Source organism: Chanodichthys erythropterus, chromosome 2, assembly GCF_024489055.1.
Source record: "Chanodichthys erythropterus isolate Z2021 chromosome 2, ASM2448905v1, whole genome shotgun sequence".
Lineage (NCBI taxonomy): Eukaryota > Metazoa > Chordata > Actinopteri > Cypriniformes > Xenocyprididae > Chanodichthys > Chanodichthys erythropterus.
Window position 1 is genome coordinate 3,453,605 of NC_090222.1, and position 20,960 is coordinate 3,474,564.

Sequence of the window (20,960 nt, forward strand, 5' to 3'; positions counted from 1 at the left end):
ATATAAATATTATAAAAAAAAAAAAAAAAAAAAAAAAAAAATATATATATATATATATATATATATATATATTATATATACAAAAAATAAAAGAAATAAAAAAAATATATATAAATATATTCGGGGTGCGATTTGTGAAAAAAACAGAGGGGGGATGTTTTGAAAAGGTTTTTTTTTTTTGTTAATTGCGACTTACTTTTACTTTTTATCTCGCTATTCTGATTTTTTTTCTCGCAATTGCAAGTTTATATCTCACAATTCTAAGAAACAAAGTAAGAATCGCAAGATATAAACTGTCAAATGCCAGAAAAATAATAATTGCGAGAAAAAAAGGTCAGAATAGCGTGATATAAACTCGCAATTCTGACTTTTTTTTCTGCCAGTTGCAAGCTTATATCACAATTATGTAAACTCGCAATTGTAGGAAAAAATATTTAGACTTGTGAGATATAAAGTTGCATTTAGGCTGACATTAAGTAATGACAATAAAATATGGAATCTTGTTTTCGCCACTGAATAATAAATAAATACTCTAACTACTTTTTTTGGAAGATCATTATCTTTGCAAGGTGGACTTTTCAGGGTAAGAGATGGACTAAAAATAAACTCCAACACCTTACAGCTAGATTCCGGAAGATAAATTCTTCAGACAGTGGTACAAGAGGATGTGGTGCTGGTCCTTCAAGAGTCACTCTCAATCTGTCTGTCTATAAAGCCTATAAAAAAATCTGTCTTCTTGTATTTTACTACAATACAGTATGTGATTCTTAAATGGGGGGCAATTTTTAGGATTCTTTAGCTAATCTAAGTCTCTGAGATCCTGACACCTCACACTCCTGGAGAACCCAGGTAGGTTGAAGTTCTGGAAAATGGTGGCGCTGAAAGGTTTCTGATGGTTTCACACTTAATTCTTCACCTTAATTCTTAATTCTTTTTCAGTTAACGTGTCTTTTCTTATCCACCTGTTTTTGTCTGACCCTGCTGACCCAATGAGCATTTTGCTGTCCAATGGTCATGCCTTAACAGCAATAGTATTGCATCCTTCTTGTGGGAATTTAATAATTTTTGACTTTTCAGTCTGAGATAAATCTCTTTTTGGCTCATTGTATCTGTTAAAGAAAACAAGCCTTCATAAACTAACTTCATGACTACATACAAAATGAATAGTAGTTATTAAGTTTGATTGGTTTGGAATTGGTAAAATGTGCTTGGGAAAAATATGATCAGAAAAACAACTTGCATAATAATTAAGCAAAAAAATTATGCATTTAAGCAGTTAATAACATACTATAACAATATAATAACTGCTGCAAGTGGCAACACAAGACTAAACATCATCATTGAAAAAATACTACTCTCACGTGTCAAAACTCAGCATTCCTGAACATCGCACTTTCTGCAATTAATGGTGATTGTTTTAGGTCAGTGATAAACTCTTTGGTCTCAACTAAAGAAAAACCCAAGAACTTTAAAAAAAAAAATAATTTTCCAGGACAACTACAAGATTTTCCAGGACATTTTACATTTTCTATAATTTTCCATTTGTTTTGCAGGACTGGAAAATTTGTCATCAATTTTCCAGGTTTTCAAGGTTTTCCAGGACGAGTGGGAACCCTGAACAGTGGATTTTTGGCAGCTGTTACAGAAACATTTTTACAAAAAAAATTCTAATTTAACCTTGAGATTTGAAGAATTAGATAGTTTAGATATTTGCAACACTACAATGACACTAATTATTCTTAATTTCTGATAGAAATGCAAAATCAATCCATAGTTATTAATAGAATAACGAGATACAAACCTTTATATTCAATCGCGTTTGGTCCCATTTATTTTTGATCACAGTGCATACACATACAAACTTTTAGTCCAAAAGTGCACACAATTGTAGACATACATGTTTACCTCAGATTTCACTAGATATAATATAAGCCGGGCCGTTCGCAGGGTTTCATAAATACAGAGGTCAGAAAACGTAGTTTGCTAGGGGGGTACGAGGGCATGCTCACCTGAGAAAATTTTGATTTCCTTAGTGTACATATGTGCATTTTAAGACATTTTAAGACCAACAATAGCTTTAAAGCCATGTCAACAAATACATGCATGCACAGTTTTGAGGCAGCTTTAATCGCATGTGTAGTAATTTCATGACTTAACTTACAACAGAAAAAAGGACGGTCATTGCTCGTAGTTTTTCTTTTGTGCTTTATTTAAGCTATAATAAAGTAATTATGCAGAGCGCGCTGGCGCATTTGCGCATGCAATTCTTGAGTGCGCGCCGCAAGCACAGTATAACGGCTGACTGGACAGTCGCTGTTAAATTTTATGAGTTTTAACGACAAGTCTGACAACATCTCATCTGACCGCAGTTCACTGTTGTTCAACTGAAGCTCTTTCATAGTCACCTGCACCTTTTCTGCACTCGTTTGACTACAGAGACCGCGTTTTTTTTTTACAGTGTGTTCAGGGGACAGGCAGCTAGCGGATAGTGAGGAGATGTTTGCTGTATGTGACAAAAAATGTTTTGGCCTAAAAACACGTGACATCACTTAGAGCACCTTTAACAAATTATTTGATGGACAGAGGCGGTCCTAGAGGCAAAGTTGTTCAGAATGAGGAGTTCTACCATTTTTGACACACTTGAAAAACACCAAGGCGCCCCCTGGTGGCTGATTTCTTTTAAAATTCTCACAGGCCTCTAAGAACGCGAGTTCTGATCGGCCTCGATTTTACCTTGTCTGATAACTGCTCAAATTTTATTAGCTGATGGCGAACATGTTTTTTGAGATACGCCAATGTCCTCATAGACAATCATGGCACCTCAGACAAAGGCACTGCATGCCAATTTTCAAGTTAGTCGGTCTAACGGTGAAGTAGTTATAGCCATTTGCAAGTTTTTTCCCATGTTACGGCACCACTAAGTGGCCAGCTGCCAGATCCTTTTTCACGTGACCACAGAATGAGCTGTTACATACGTGTGCTGAGTTTGATGAAAATATCATTCAGTTCATGAGTTATATCCATTTTAGTAAAAGTGGCTCCACCCACTTTTGAACGTTTTTCCCTTAGGGATCGTGAAACGAAATTTCAACTTTTTTTTTTAAATTTATTGACAATCAGACTCTTGCTGCACTGGTTTGCAAAATTAGGTTTTTAAAAAAAAATCCAAATACCCAAAAATTTAGCCAGAATGATGATCGAATTAATTCTTGGGGCATTTTGTTCATCTTGAGGAAAGGATTCCAACAATATAAGACACTTGAGCCTACGCGAGTCTCTACGACTTACGGTTTGGTCTGCCTGATCACTTCTGAGGGAGAATGCTGATACTTGGAAATGTTAACAATTACAATAGGGATTCAGGGATTCACACTTGAACCCATAATAAACAAAACAAAACAAAAAAATCCTCATGGCAGTGGCTCAGCTGGTGTAATATAATAATATTTCTTTATAATAATAATATAAATATTTGCTAACACTAAGAGCTACTTTCAAATGGCCGTCACTAGAGAAGGACTGCGCTTACCTCGGACACTGGCATCTCAGCCAATCCTGTGCCGTCTTTAAGGGTGACGCCCCTTTCCCTGTGAGGGAAGGTACTTTAGGTAGCATGACTGGCAGGTCCTCTGCTGGAACTGCCACGGGACCACATGAGCTGCAGTGCACTATGGGAATGGGTGTGCCCCAGTAGCGCTGCCTTGAGATTAGCCAATCACGTAACTTTGTACTAGTGAGATATCCACCAGCGTTCTTCTCCCGGGCTTTCTGGGTAACAGAGGTAAAAGCTTCTTCCCGGCTTTGACCTGTAAACTACAGCAGAAGAGATTGTCAGTTGTAATCAGTTAACTGGATCATTCTGTCTTCGTGTTTAACCGGGATGGTGAGTTTACCTCATCCGAGTTCATGAGAGTCTGTGATCCGTCTTCTTCTGTCTTCAGAACAGAGTTCCAGCTCAAACCCAGAGACTGAGCCAAACTCTCATCCTCCTCACTGCTATCTGGGATCCCTGTTATAAAGAATAAAAGAGAATATTTTAAGACATCTAGGCCCAGTTTCACAGACCTTAGTTCTATTAGGGTATTTAAGTAGCTTTTATAAACATTATAAACACTAGAAAACACATTACTGGTGTGCATCTTGAGACAAAACAATGACACTGACATATTTTAAAGGGATAGTTCACCCAAAAATGAAAATTTGATGTTTATCTGCTTACCCCCAGTGCATCCAAAATGTAGAGGACTTTTTTTCTTCAGTCGAACGCAAATTATGATTTTTAACTGCAACCGCTGCCGTCTATCAGTCAAATAATAGCAGTGATTGGGAACTTGAACAATAAGAGTCGAAAAAACTTGCTTAGACAAATCCAAATTAAACCCTGCGGCTCGTGACGACACATTGATGTCCTAAGACACAAAATGATCGGTTTGTGCAAGAATCCGAACAGTATTTATATAATTTTTACCTCTAATACACCACTATGTCCAACTCCGTTCAGCTTCCGGTTAGTGAGGTCTGATCGCGCTCTGACAACGGAAGTGATGTCTGACACTCATTGAAGTATATGGGCGAGACATCACTTCCGTCTTCACAATGCGTTTTTTGACCTCATTAACAGGAAGCTGAACGAAGTTGGACATAGTGGTGTATTAGAGGTAAAAATTATATAAATAATGTTCGGTTTCTCGCACAAACCGATCGTTTCGTGTCTTAGGACATTAATGTGCCGTCACGAGCCGCAGGGTTTAATTTTGATTTGTCTAAGCAAGTTTTATTTACTGTTATAGTTGAAGTTCCCATCTACTGCTATTATTTGACTGACAGACGGCAGCGGTTGCAGTTAAAAATCATAATTTGCGTTCGACTGAAGAAAAAAAGTCACCTACATCTTGGATGCACATTTTTAGGTGAACTATCCCTTTAAGATCTCAAACATGCATTTTAGTCTAGGACTGGCTTAAAGGGATAGTTCACCCAAAAATGAAAATGTGATGTTTATCTGCTTACCCCCAGGGCATCCAATATGTAGGTGACTTTGTTTCTTCAGTAGAACACAAATGATGATTTTTAACTCCAACCGTCGTGGTCTCTCAGTGGTATAATGCGAGTGAATGGGAACACAATTTATAAGAGTCAAAAAAACATGCAGAGACAAATCCAAATTAAACCCTGCGGCTCGTGTCTGAGAAACTGAACAATATTTATATCATTTTTTACCTCTAATACACCACTATGTCCAACTGCGTTCAGCACTCGCTTAGTGAGGTCTGATCGCACTCTGACAACAACAGTGATGTCTCGCGCATTTACTTCAATGAGTGCTAGACATCAATTTGGCTGTCAGAGAGCGATCAGACCTCACTAAGCGAGTGCTGAACGCAGTTGGACATAGTGGTGTATTAGAGGTAAAAAATGATATAAATATTGTTCAGTTTCTCGCACAAACCGATTGTTTTGTGTCTTAGGACATCAATGTGTCGTCACGAGCCATAGGGTTTCATTTAGATTTTTCTGAGCATGTTTATTTGACTCTTATCTCACATTATTTGACTGACAGATGGCAACAGTTGGAGTTAAAAATCATCATATGTTTTCTACTGAAGAAACAAAGTCACCTACATCTTGGATGCGCTGGGGGTAAGCAGTAAGCAGCATTTTTAGGAGAACTATCCCTTTAAGCCTTGTCTGTTAAACCAGGGGCTAGTGTATATATCTCTGTTAATTGTAAATGCACATGTAAAGATTTGTGACACTTTGTGTTTGGGAAACAGTAGTGGAACATGTTTGTTACTCTGATAGGAAATCTGTGTGAACTTGAGGAGAACTGACTCATACATATAGACTGGTATATGTCACTTGGTTTCATATTTTGAGTCTAATGCATAGGTCAAAATGCATGTTTCAGGTTCCTAGAAATGTAATCTTTGTATTCATGCTGTTTTCACACGTTTTGTTGAAAATCTACAATTTGTACAACATAAAAATATATATATACAGCTTTGGAAAAAATTAAGAGACCACTCCAAGTTCAGAAATCAATGTTAAGTGGTCTCTTAATTTTTTCCATAGCTGTATATATATATATATATATATATATATATATATATATATATATATATATATATATATATATATATTTTTTTTTTTTTTTTTTTTTTTTTCATGATATTTTCACTAATTCAGAAATTAAAATAATTTTCAATCAAATTTATAATGAGCATCATGTCATTGGCTTTCGTACATTTTTAAGTGTGGCATAATTGTCTAAATATTTTTTGGATCCACTGGTCATGCAATGACAAATGTACAGAAGAGGCTGAAGAGCTCTTACAGAAATCCATGATGCTGGAGTACAGCATGCTGGGAAATCGTTTAATGAGATGTTTATGGTACAGTATATGTGTAAAACTGTGGAAAAACAACTAGAGCGGTGAACTCCATACACTCCCTGATGTATACTGTAGATTCTCCTTAGGGAATTCACACACACATACACAAAATCTAATGAGACTGCTGTCTCTGTTGGATATCATCCGAATGCATTCTACATTATTGTATTAAAGTAAAGATTTATAGACTAGAACACTGCTGCTTTTGATAAAACATAAAAGCCTCCACACACACACACACACACACACACACACACACACATGTTCCTCTCACCTATCACAGTGTCCAGATGTCCGTCGAACTCATTCTTGGCAGAGATTACCACTGGAACCTCGCGGCCGGTGAACACGTTGAGGGCAGTTACTTCACTCAGACTGTCTGCACATGCAGGGGTCAAAGGTCAATCAACTAACAATGATCTCATACCTAAGGCTGAATCTTAGATCTCATTAGCAGAAATGTGTCCTCCTCCAAAGCCTTTGGGATTCACCGTTATTTCATGTTTTGGTACAAGACCACAAGATCAACAACTAACAACCTGCACAAGGGTTAAAACACACTGACACACCACAAAAACTCTGAATAAAAGCAACTGTAGATCATTAATACATCAATGCAGTTATTCTTTACTGTCCTTTTGATTTCTTCACATAAGAAACTTTATATAATGAAAGCTTTAACAGTGCTGATATTATATATATATATATATATATATATATATATATATGTTTCTCTATTGTACCCTGCTGAACTCCTCCAGTCTCTATAGATGATGTTCCTGAGCAGCGTTACTTTAGCTTCATTGGGATACTGTTATTGTTTTTATTCATATTTTGAATTCACTTTAATTTTAGAATTTCCATTTCCATTTTCATTTTAGTTAGTTTCAGTAATTTTGTTTTTGTAAAAAAAAATATATATATATATATATATATATGCTGAAAAAAAAATAAAAATAAAATGGCACAAAATGGAAGTTGCAGCAGTCTTTTTTCCCTATTGTGATGTACATTCAAGTGAACAGGAACACAAGTACAGTGAGGTTCATTCTCGTGTGTTACACAGCACGTTCAAGCTTTCGGAAGAGGTTTGTTCAGAAATTTCATTTTTTATTATTATTGTTTTAGTTTTAGGTAAATACAATAACCTGTTTCTGAGAGAATCAGCTGTCAAGTTAATAGTGGCTAGGTGTCACATCTGTTTGTTTGTTTGTGTGTGCGTGTGTGTGAGAGTCTGTGTGTGCATGTGTGTGTGTGTGTGTGTGTGTGTGTGTGTGTGTTGCTCACCTCTCCCAGGTCTCAGGGCTCCGAGCAGAGCTGGTTTGAGGGCGCTGGAGCCGCGCAGCAGCCGGTGGGAGGGCAGGACTGAGACATAGGCTGCTCCGAACACGGCCTCTGGAGAACAGGTGTATGCAGATAACACCTCCCCTGTGTCATGACCATCCACCTGGGAAAGAAAGCAATTGAGAGAGAAAGACATGCAACGGATAAACAGATTTTGGCAAACCGACACTCTCTGTGCTAGAAATCAAATTACGATTTTAATAAGCACAAATATCCTCCCACAACAGAAACAACAAGAGACTTGAAGAAACAAAGCGACATGCACAGTACACAACCTGCAGTCAAAAATTCATAATTTCATAGTGAGCGCCATGTGAGCAGTTAGCAGTAAAGACACCTCTGAAAAGAGATGTGGAGCTGACAAATCCAAATCCTGTCTGGCTGCACAAGAGATGTAAAGGGAATTTCACAGATGAAGCATTCAGTACCTTCAATATGTGGTTGAAAAAACAGCCTGAACAGTCACCAATCCAATTGGCCTGCATGCCTTTGACTCCATACCATTCAGGGAGATCGGCCAAAGCATCCAGAAGAGGCTGCAAGACAGGATTCTGCATTAATAATAACTAATAAATAAATAAATTACATGTTAATATAACTGATTTATCTAAAATATACACTACTCTTCAAAAGTGTAGGGTTCTGTTCAGTTAGCAATCACAATACACTTCTCGTATTTTAAAAAAAAATCACGTCCTCATAGAAATTGTCCTCATTACAGCTTGCAGACTGGGAACTGCTAAATCATGTAAGAAACATGCTAGCAACATCATGCAAGCAACATTTTACACCATGTTAGTTATAATCATGTTAGCGACATGCTAACATGCTAGCAATGCACTAAATAATGCTAGCATCATGCTAAAATATGCTAGCAATTCATGGTAGAAATATGATAGCAAAATGTTAAATTATGCTATTAATTATAATAAATCATGCTAGCAATGCACAAATAATGCAAGCAACTAGAGTTGAACGAGTCCACCTTGTCAAGTCTGAGTCGAGTCCAAGTCCATAATCAATTGAGTTAGACTGGGAAACATTTACACCGATCAGGCATAAAATTATGACCACCTTCCTAATATTGTGTTGGACCACTTGCTGCCTTAACAGCCCTGACCCGTCGAGGCTTGGACTCCTCTAGACCCCTGAAGGTGTGCTGTGGTATCTGGACCAAGATGTTAGCAGCAGATCAGCAGATGGAGCCTCCATGGATTGGATGGATTGGATTGTTTTTTCAGCACATCCCACAGATACTCGATTGGATTGAGATCTGGGGAATTTGGAGGCCAAGTCAACACCTCAAACTCGTTGTTGTGCTCCTCAAACCATTCCTGAACCATTTGTGCTTTGTGTCAGGAGCATTATCCTGCTGAAAGAGGCCACAGCCACCAGGGAATTCCGTTTCCATGAAAGGGTGTACATGGTCTCAACAATGCTTAGGTAGGTGGTACGTGTCAAAGTAACATCCACATGGATGGCAGGACATTTCCAGCAGAACATTGCCCAAAGCATCACACTGCCTCCGCCGGCTCACCTTCTTCCCATAATGCATCCTGCTGCCACGTGTTCCCCAGGTAAGAAACACTCATGCACCCGGCCATCCACGTGATATAAAAGAAAACGTGATTCATCAGACCAGACCACCTTCTTCCATTGCTCCGTGGTCCAGTTCTGATGTTCACGTGTCCACTGTTGGCTCTTTCGGCGGTGGACAGGGGTCAGCATGGTCACCCTGACTGATCTGCAGCTATGCAGCTCCATACGCAACAAACTGACGCACTGTGTGTTCTGACACCTTTCTATCAGAACCAGCATTAACTTCTTGAGCAATTTGAGCTACAGTAGTTCGTCTGTTGGATCGGAGCACACGGTTCAGCCTTCGCTCCCCACGTGCATAAATGAGCCTCGGCCGCCCATGACCCTGTCACCGGTTCACCACTGTTCCTTCCTTGGAGCACTTTTGATAGATCCTGACCACTGCAGACCGGGAACACCCCACAAGAGCTCTGACTCAGTTGTCTAGCCATCAAAATTTGGCCTTTGTCAAACTCACTCAAATCCTTACACTAGCCCATTTTTCCTGCTTCTAACACATCAATCCATCTTCTATCCCACCCACTAACAGGTGCCGTGATGAAGAGATAATCAGTGTTGTTCACTTTATCTGTCAGGGCTCATAATGTTATGCCTGATCAGTGTATTAATGTCTTATCTTAATTTTATGTTGTTACTTACTTTTTAATCTTTTATGTTACATACGATGTGGGTTTGACTGTAGCCTACTCTGAAAAATTTCTGAGTCTATAAGAGTCTGTGTCAAGTTCAAGTCCACCAGTGCATCTGAGTCCCGGGTTTATTCATAAATGCAGTCCGAGTCCATGACCCCAACTCTACTAGCAACAAGCTAAAACATGCTAAAAACAGTTAAAAATGCATTAAATAATCTATCTATCTGTAGTTCTGTTTTTGTTTCGTTGGTGTTCTGTTCCTGTTTTGACTGTGTTTTCCCTTTTATTTATGCTAGTTTGTTTCCATGGACATTCGTTGAGTTCGTCTGCGTTCCTCAGTTACATTAATCATCACCTGAAAGCTCTCAGATTTCATTAAAAAGATCTGTGATCTGTAAGGAAGATTTGTGTTACAGGTTTGGAACGACATGAGGGTGAGTAAATAATGACAGAATTTTCATTTTTGGGAGAACTAATCTTTTAATCACTGTTGGTGGACGGTGCAATTGCATCATTCAGCCGGCAAAAAACTGACTGAAGCTGTAAGCAGGTTGCATACTTCCAGGGCGATCTTTTGCTAATTAAGCTACCACCATTGAGAGGAATGGGAATGCTAATGGGCAACTTTACCCAAATATTATCAACTTCCTTGATCTCTCCAAGCTGATGTCATACAGCCCCAGCTGTTTTAGCAGAAAATGGTCAATTTACTGGCGGCTGCCCTCACATTACGAGTGCAGAACGACGCTTGAAGAAAGCCTCATGAACTGCTCGAAGTCTCAACACACACGCACACATACAGACTCGGGCTGAAAAAAAAACTGTTGGGGGTGAGGCAGAAAAGATGAGGCAGACGATGGAAAAGAGGAAGCTATGCATAATAACGAAGGTTCAGGCCAAAAGGCTCAGCTGGGCTGCTGAGTACTGAAAGGACGAGATATGAAACACCAACAGTTGGGTTGTGAGATCTCGCTCCTCTCTGTCACTAGCCATTAGCGGTCTCACTCACAAGAGGCTTCGCTCCCTGAGCGCAAAACAAATAGAAAATAATTGAAGGAGCCCAAATGTTGTCATTTCCTCAGCACTCCACTCATTAGTGACTCGGACGCACTTGCAGGAAGGACATTTCACACTTATACAAAGAGGCGGAAGAGGGTATTTGAGAGCGCTCTAATCAGGGGATTCAAATCTTCAACTCATTTGAGCAGAGCGAGTTACCAAATGAGTTCTGAACAAGACAATGTGAGCACTTTTTGAAATGCTTAAAGGTCATGAGTGACATTTTTTTCTGTTTGATGTGTAGGGAGAACAGTACACAAGCCAGTAGATTGACTTGTTTAAGTGTGTGAACACTGTGACGGTTTTAGGAGTCGTGATATAAGAAATCAAATTAAAGTAAGAGGTAAGAGTAAGAGGTCTTTGTACCATTAAAACATCCTGCAAGTTTCTTAGCTTAAAGGGGACCTATTATGCCCATTTCACAAAATATAATATAGTCTCTGGTGTCCCCAGAATGTGTCTGTGAAGTTTCAGCTCAAAATCCCCCACAGATCATTTATTATAGCTTGTCAAATTTGCCCCTATTTGGGTGTGAGCAAAAACACGTCGTTTTTGTGTGTGTCCCAATAAATTTCCAGAAGAGGGCGAAGCTTTAACCTGTTAGCCAGCCCCCCCCGCTTTTGGAAAATCCCAAAAAATGACATACCCAAACTAAAACAGATACAGTTCATGAACCCTTTGCACTAAAAGCATAAGCCAACCCCGCAGTCTGCTTTCGTCACCACTAGTTCGTCGGTGTCGGCTTGGTGCGTTCCTGCCTTAACAGCTTAGCAGCCCAACATGGCCCCGCCCCCTTTGTTGTGTGTTTTCGGGGGCGGGGTTTATGTAAATTTGAGGGTTAGTGATGTCACAAACCTGGGAAGAAGCTCATTGTAGTCCCTACCAGCCGTTTGTTGTAGTCCTTAAAAAAAGAGATTTCTGTAAAAGAAAATATCTCCCTTTGCATTGAACTTTGATTGTCATAACTTTGCAGATGTTGTTTATGCTCAAACAGCAACATTACACACTAACTAAAGTTAAAAAAAAAAAAAAAAGTGAAATCATAATCAACCACCCCTTTAAAGGTTCTGCCCCTTAAAAAACGGATCATTTCAGGTCAGAATGAGGTTTGAAAATAATGTTTTTTGTGAAAAAAACATTAATATTTTAAGTGAACCCTGAGGAACATTTAAAAAAAAATCATGTGTTTAGTGTGTCAATTCTTTTTCCATCAATTATTTTGTTGTCTGACAGACCAAACCGAAGAGGGATGATTCCACCATGAACAATGTGAAAACCCTACCAAAATCACATTGTTTCAAGTCTGCTGGTGGGGCAGCAACATACTTGTTTTAAAGGTGCAATATGTAAGAATTTTATAGTAAAATATAAAAAAAACACTAGTCCAGTGTTATATATTTTGTTCACTTGAGTACTTATAATATCCCAAATGTTTGCAGCTATTTGTAAATTGTGAGAAAATTGCAATTTTAACCAAGGCTCCGGGACGTGTGAGGAGTCGCCTGCCAGTTGCGTCATACCCGCGTTAAGCGGCTCGCACACCGGACGCGAAGCTCAGTGCCGCGACACGTCTTTAAAATTCGAACACATTGTTTTCTATTGTTTTCCCGAGTCGTAGCTGGGCGTCGCGGACAGGCGCCGAATGTCGCCACTGGTGTGCGTACACTCATAGAAAACAATGCGTTCGAATTTTAAAGACGTGTCACGGCACTGAGTTTCGCGTGCGGTGTGCGAGCCAATTTACCCTCAGTTTCCGGTTTTATTTTGTAGAAACACCAGAGACGCTTTAATGTATTACATGTTTTGATAGACAAGGGAACAACTGTTTTTATATATTTATACACAGAAAACTAATTGTTGTTAAATAGCTCAACACGTTTAGTCTTATTGTTTAAATCTAATTTTCTTGATTTTTTGCAAGTACCATGCCTCAGAGAGAAACGCTATTTTGTCAAGTAGCTAACATAGCATAATCCAACATGTTCTCCAACCAATACGCCTATATAGGTCGTTTGTCACTTGTCACTGTATGTCTCCATCATACAATACGTTTTAAAATTAATTGCATGCCATTTATCAACACAAGCCATCCAGTATTTAATCTGATATTGTAAAATGGATCTATCTTACTGCAGTGTGTAACAGTGTCTCACAGCAGCCGCCGAGCGAACGCACAGAGTAACGTTATAACACCATTTTCAACACTCTCAAATGTGCGGGCGACTGTGGCATAATAAAAGTTCCACTGCTTGCGAGGTGTGTGTTGCGTTCGTCTCTCGTTAACACTCGATCCTGCTCTGCTTCATACTATCTTAACGTTAATAATCACATCCATGAACATGATTTCTTCCCAAGTCCTATCCCGATTATTTCCACTGGCTGTGATGTGAAGACCACACGTCCCAAGATTCCGCGTTTAAACTTGGCATCATCAAGCAACACCTATGTTTTGAATAGGCCTCTAGCACCTCTAGCGGACAGAAAATCCTACATATTGCACCTTTAATACTTCTAGGAAAATATCACAAGCCAAGCTGTAACTAGAAAGAACTACAGCCACAGATACAAGGACCCCAAAAATGTTCACCAAAGACGTCCATGTAATTTGTGCTTTGGTTTCTCACAGCGTGGATTGCAGGAGAGGATTTTATCAGCCAAACATGCCTGCCAGCATTCAGTCTGCAAACACGCTTAGATCTGACTTGGACACACTGCGAGGTGTAAGAGGCAAACAAAATGCTCAAAGAGCCAAGCAATGCAGAAGAGCCAAACCAAAGGCTACATCTCTCTATTCAAACCTGTCCATGTTTTCAAATAAAATGTGGTTCAACAAGGCTATAGAGAACATTTCTGAAGCCATTTATAGAGTCTCCATGGCAACGCACAAATCTATTAAACAGTGGAAAAAGTGATGCAAGGTAGCAAGTGTTTGGTGATCTGTTAGGAGATCTGCTTTGGTGCAGACAGAATTATTTGCATACTGTACATGACGCATGACTGCATGTTCAGGGCTGAGTGAGAGAGTGCTTTAAGGAACTGAATGTGAAAATATTAGCACTGTTTACCTGTGTAACTCACCGCCATGATGACAGGGAGTTGTTGGAAGCTGCCATGAGTGTTGCTGGAGTAAGGTTTGAAGTTGTTCTGGACAGTTGTTTAACTGCCTATATCCTATAATAAGTCTCTATGAAGATCCCTCCTTCAATGTACTTCAATGTACACTACTGTTTGGGGTCAGTACTTTTTTTTTTTTTTTTTTTTTTTCCCAGCAAGGGCATTAAATTTATTGCATGCATAAAGTGACAGTAAAGACATTTATGTTACAAAATATTTCATTTTCAAATGCTGTTCTTTTGAACTTTCTTAAGAGTAAATTTATCAGTTTCCACAAAAAATATGAAGCAGCACAACTGTTTTCCTCTCTGATAATAATCAGAAATGTTTCTTGAGCATCAAATCATCATATCAGAGTGATTTCTGAAGGATCATGTGAAATTCAATTGTAACAAGCAATTCAAAACTCAAGATCTTCACAATTTAATGTCACAAAGGCCTTTAGATTACACTGACCAAATATGATGTTGATCTGATTAAAGCTCTAGGAGGAGTTCATTAAAATACAATGTGTGGAAATGGCAAAAACTGCACAAATTTTGCAGAGAAAACACAAAATATCTCACTTCCTGTTGGGGTTTCAGATTTTGCACCCAGGGGCTTTTTTGTAGGTAATGGGCTGTTAGATGTGTCAACTGAATTTTCATACCTGTACGGGCGCATAATTGAAATTTTGTAGGTGACGCTATTGAGCCATTTTGCTACACCTAATTCTGAAACCGATATCAGATGTAAATTTTCACCACTTCTGACGCGTGTGCAAAGTTTCATGAGTTCGAGCAGGTTTAGGCCCTCAAAAATGCAATTAATTTCGGAGAAGAAGAATTGACTGAGCAATTACAATAGGGTCCTCACACCATTGTTGCTCGGGCCCTAATAAGATTTCACAATATAAAAATAAGAAGTCAGGATGAGTTATACACCTAAGCTTAATACTACGGGCTAGAGGTTTTGAACAACCCTTAAGCAATGGGGTTAATGAAATTATGCTAAATCTTTGTCCAGATCTATTAAAGGATTAGTTCACTTCTGAATGAAAATGTCCTGATCATTTACTCACCCCCATGTCATCCAAGATGTTCATGTCTTTTTTTCTTCAGTCAAAAAGAAATGAATGTTTTTGAGGAATTCCAGGATTTTTCTCCATATAGTGGACTTCAATGGAAGTGAAATTGACTGATGGTTTCTCTAGATAAGACTCTTATTCCTCGTCCGGGATCCTGTAGAGCTCTTTGAAGCTGCACTGAACATTTGAACATTTGGACCTTCAACCCGATGGTAACTGTTGAAGTCCACTATATGGAGAAAAATCCTGGAATGTTTTTTCTCAAAAACCTTAATTTCTTTTCAACTGAAGAAAGAAAGACATGAACATCTTGGATGACATGGGGGTGAGTAAATTATCAGGACATTTTCATTCTGCAGTGAACTAATCCTTTAATTTATTGCAAAATACATTGTGTAATGCAGACACAAGTGTCAGGGCATAACTGTCATGATATCAAGAAGAAAACATATATTAAAACAAAATTCTAGAAAAAAAAACTTATTAAAAAGTTTGGCTAGTCTTTTAGAAAAACAATATAAGCAGTGAAGAAGTTTTGTTAAAATAGTATAAATATTTGGAAATTTTTAGTCTGCCATGTGATGCAACCAACATGCAAAAAAATAAATAAATAAATAAAAATGTATATATTTTATATATATATATATATATATATATATATATATATATATATATATATATGAAGTAAATGATATCATGACAGCCCTACTGAATGTGTGTCAAGGCCAACAAATCTCTTTAAAAATCAGGTAAGCTCAGGTTGTCAAATTTCATGTGGTGCAACTCGCCAAATTATGATATTTATGAATTTAAAATGTATATTAAATAATTAAAATGATATCTTCATCATTATTTTCAAAACTTTAAGTATGTTGCTTAAAATATGTACAGTCACATTAATGCAAGGTGTAAGGAAAATATGTTTCTTGATGTTTACAGGAAATGCATTTTTTTTTTTTTACTTTAATGGACAGGACAGTTATGCAGACAGACAGACACACACACACCCCTCCACTACTGAGAAAATTAATCTCTGTGAATCGCAGGAACATGCCGTGTCATTTCAACACATCCGACAGAGACAGAGAGTGAATCAACATACACACGCACACAGACAACTGCTATCTAAAGCAGCTTCTGATCTGAAACAATCTACATAGGAGGCAACTAGACACAAATATAATGTAGTGTATGACAAGAGACTCGACTTGTGACTGATTTCAACAGAGTTTTCCGATAGCATGTTGACAAGCTAATGAAACAATACACAAACATACTCTGCATCCAAAATCAAATACTTCCCTACTATGTAGCATGCCAACAAAGTAGCATGTCCGAATACATTTAACAGTAGGTTAAAAGTACCCAGATGACCTACTACTTGTGCTGCGATTCTGGAAAACAAATACAATGTCTGACAGACAACATTAGACCACTTCAGACTGCACGATTCTGGACAAATTGAGAATCACAATTTGTTTTTTTGCTTTTTTTTAAATAGAGATTTTCCCACGATTCTGAACAACAACTAAACATGTAACATAGTTTACTAGAAGTTCTTCTAAAATATTAACTGTTGCAGTTTATTTAAAAATGTTTAAATAATTTTAATGAATTATATAAAAAAACATTTTGAAATAATAATGGTTCAATGACAAATAATGTTTTTGTAACTGTCGCCACCTACTGGTGTAACAATGTAATTAATACAATCTTTATTTGAAGCATCAAGTTACTTTCAAAAGGTGATTTATTTTGTTCACTACCATAGACATCAGTGTTTATATCCCAACTATAAACTTTTATCCAATTACTCCTGTAATAATTTGAATTCTTGTAACACATTAATAACTGTTGTTTCATACCTATACATGACAACTGCTCTCTCTGGACCAGCGGCAGTGCAGATCGCTGTGATTTTGTCAAAGGTTTAATAGACACGGGCGAATCATTGTCATTTAGAAATAGCATCGTGTGGATGTTTGAATTGAGATCGTGATCTTTTAACGATATCGTGCAGCTCTACTTCAGACCCCATTTAATCTCATTAAACTACCAAGTTACTATTTCAAACCATTTCACAATAATCTTTTTTAGACCTAATTAGACCTCATAAGATCACTAAGGCTACATCTACACTAATCCGGATATGAAAACGGAGTTTTCGTCTAAAAACGCTCCGCGTCCACACTATCATTTTAAAAACGTTTTACAAAAGTTGCTCATCCACACTGAAACGTATGAAAACGTTTACATCCCCCTACTGCACATGAGTAAAGCTTCGACCTGCGTCATTCCCGCTAGGCGTTTATTTACTTTCCAGCTCTTTGAAACTTTGAGGCAATGTCGAGGAAAGGCACTGAGTTTTTTAAATGGACCGACAGTGTGGTGGAGTTGTTGCTGCGAGTAACACAGGAGGCCAAAGCAAGCGAGAATGTAGACTGGGAGACGTGTCTTGGCTGAATTGGTCATGACTGCATCACATGACTAAAAATGCGTCATCGTATTCAAAAGCCTCCGTTTTCACAGTCCACACTACGACGCGAAGACGGCATTTTCAAATTTATCCGCTTAGGAGAGCGTTTTCCAAAAGCTATGTTTTCGTTGACTTAAAACGCCGTCTCAGTGTGGACGGAAGGCCAAAACGGAGAGAAAAATATACGTTTTCAAACGAAAACGTATTAGTGTGGACATGGCCTAAGTAACCAAATAAACCACATATGCATTTCTAGCATGTTAGCATTTCTTAAGTGTCGTTAGGCATTGTTAGCTTTTTGCTAGGTGTTTTTATCATGATTTAACATGCTTTCTAGACAGAGCTAACATGTTTTGGCACAATGCTAGCATGTTTCTAGAATGTTCATAACATGTTGCTAACATTTCTGACACACCGCAGAACAACTTCAATCAAACTCCTTGTCTGTGTCAAAATGATTTTATTGTTTTCACCCCCCATCTATTAATGCATCATGTTTTTTTTTTCTGGAGCATCAGTGAATGTTTGAACCTTTTTTAAAACTTGTGTTCGAGTCCCTCAATTGTACTCAGTGTGAAAACACAGATCTCAAAATCATAGTCACTGCTGGAAAGGGTTCAAATATGCAAAAATGCTTGAAAACTGATGAATCTGCAGGAGCTGGAGGATTTTTCTGAAGAACAGAGCTCAGTTTAACTGCTCAGAACAAACAAGAGACTCATGAACAACCATCACAAAACATAAAAACAGTCGTGGATCATCAGGTAACCACACACAGTATTAAGAATCAATGGTTCACATACTTATGAATGGGGATATTTTAATAAATTCAGCTATTGTTTTGTCTTGTGAACTAAATGTAAAAATATTTTATGTAAAATATCTTACTCAGGACAGTACTAAATAACAAATAACATGCATTTTGTATTATCTCCCTTGTTTTGTTAAAATTATTAACATTTTCACAGATTCTGCAAGTGGTTCACATACTTTTTCTTGCAACTGTTTATCATTTAGTGATGCAAAGTTAATACATCAATCTATTAAATCCAATGGAGATCTGCACACTGTTATTCTCCCTTTATTTAACATTCACGTTTAAAAGTGTCAACGTTTCGGTCAGAGACCTTCGTCAGGCACACATACATAGAAAAGCAACAACTCAATAAGTAGGGAACTCAGAATGAAACAATTTCAATTGTCAAGATCAATCATGTGAACAGCTATAGTATACCACAATTAAAAACAAGACAACTACATTGAAGCATCATTTAAATACAAATCCAAAACAATCAAAAACATTCAAACAACCTCAAGACACACCCAATGGGGGACCATCTTTTATACAATTTATAATTAGTATTCCTAGAAGCAATCCACACATAGCTATAAAACACACATTATTAGGTACAAATAGGGCTATGTTAACAACATTCACATATCCGTACAAAAATACCAATTAGAAAAATGAGTTGAGATCAAGTTCTAAATTCATACTTTTGGGGAAAAAAAAAAAAAAAAAAAAGAGTATAAAGTGTAAAAATATAGTACACTTCTCTTTTTAATAAAATGTTGTTGACATAACCACCTCTCCTTGGTAATTTAACATGTGCAATTCCAATGTACTAGAGTTTGGAAAGGTTATGTCTTATTAAGTTAAAATGTACTGCTACCGGATTTTTTTGATCATTTGTATGTATACTGCTTCGATGTTCTGCAATCCTAGTCTTTGAAGCACGTTTTGTTTTTCCTATATACAGAGCTCTGTGTAACTGAATACACCCCCTTTAAAAAGTAACATTTTAAGCAATATCTCAATGAACACAAAAACAATTTCCAAAATGTTGACAAGACTAAGTTTAATATAACATCTGTTTAACTTATAACATGAAAGTAAGGTTAATAATATAACTTAGATTACACATTTTTCAGTTTTACTCAAATTAGGGTGATGCAAAAATGAGTACACCCCACAACAAAAACTACTACATCTAGTACTTTGTATGACCTCTATGATTAGCACAAAGTCTTCTAGGCATGGAATGACCAAGTTGGCGACATTTTGAAACATCTATCTTTTTCTATTCTTCAAGAATGACCTCTTTTAGAGACTGGATGCTGGATGGAGAGTGATGCTCAACTCGTCTCTAATATAAGAAGATTGCTAAGACCCTGAAACTGAGCTGCAGCATGGTGGCCAAAACCATACAGCGGTTTAACAGGACAGGTTCCTCTCAGAACAGGCCTTGCCATGGTCGACCAAAGAAGTTGAGTGCACGTGCTCAGCGTCATATCCAGAGGTTGTGTTTGAGAAACAGACGTATGAGTGCAGCCAGCATTGCTGCAGAGGTTGAAGGGGTGGGGGGTCAGCCTGTCAGTGCTCAGACCATACGCCGCACACTGCATCAAATTGGTCTGCATGGCTGTCATCCCAGAAGGAAGCCTCTTCTAAAAATGATGCACAAGAAAGCCCGCAAACAGTTTGCTGAAGACAAGTAGACATGGACATGGAATACTGGAGCAAAGATGAACTTATTTGATTCAGATGGTGTCATGCGTGTGTGGCGGCAACCAGGTGAGGAGTACAAAGACAAGTGTGTCTTGCCTACAGTCAAGCATGGTGGTTGGAGTGTCATGGTCTGGGGCTGCATGAGTGCTGCCGGCACTGGAGAGCTACAGTTCATTGAGGGAACCATGAATGAGCAGAGCATGATCCCCTCCCTTCGGAGACTGGGCTGCAGGGCAGTATTCCAGCATGATAACGACCCCAAACACACCTCCAAGACGACCACTGCCTTGCTAAAGAAGCTGAGAGTAAAGGTGATGGACTGGCCAAGTATGTCTCCAGACCTAAACCCTATTGAGCATCTGTGGGGCATCCTCAAACAGAAGGTGGAGGAGGGCAAGGTCTCTAACATCCACCAGCTCTGTGATGTCGTCATGAAGGAGTGGAAGAGGACTCCAGTGGCAACCTGTGAAGCTCTGGTGAACTCCATGATGCCCAAAAGGGTTAAGGCAGTGCTGGAAAATAATGGTGGCCACACAAAATATTGACACCTTGGGCCCAATTCGGACATTTTCACTTAAGGGTGTACTCACTTTTGTGGCCAGAAGTTTAGACATTAATGGCTGGGTGTTGAGTTATTTTGAGGGGACAGCAAATTTACACTGTTATACAAGCTGTACACTCACTACTTTACACTGTAGCAAAGTGTCATTTCTTCAGTGTTGTCACATGAAAATATATATTAAAATTCTAGAAATGTTTTCCTCAAAAA

General features: G+C 38.2%; 1 protein-coding gene across 4 annotated transcripts in view; it reads right to left on the reverse strand.

Moving 5' to 3' along the window:
• Nucleotides 1-20,960, reverse strand: part of lars2 (leucyl-tRNA synthetase 2, mitochondrial) — a 125,546-nt gene that overhangs the window by 59,257 nt on the left and 45,329 nt on the right. For all 4 annotated transcript variants that reach the window (XR_010896360.1, XM_067399857.1, XM_067399833.1 and 1 more), the window contains exons 8-12: nucleotides 8,165-8,272; nucleotides 7,680-7,839; nucleotides 6,667-6,771; nucleotides 3,894-4,009; nucleotides 3,530-3,813 (exon numbers count right to left, since the gene is read on the reverse strand). Coding sequence is in view for 3 of the 4 variants with exons in the window: in XM_067399857.1 (XP_067255958.1) it covers nucleotides 3,530-3,813; nucleotides 3,894-4,009; nucleotides 6,667-6,771; nucleotides 7,680-7,839; nucleotides 8,165-8,272 (773 nt within the window). In the remaining variant the exon portion in view is untranslated. The remainder of the gene's footprint in view (nucleotides 1-3,529; nucleotides 3,814-3,893; nucleotides 4,010-6,666; nucleotides 6,772-7,679; nucleotides 7,840-8,164; nucleotides 8,273-20,960) is intronic.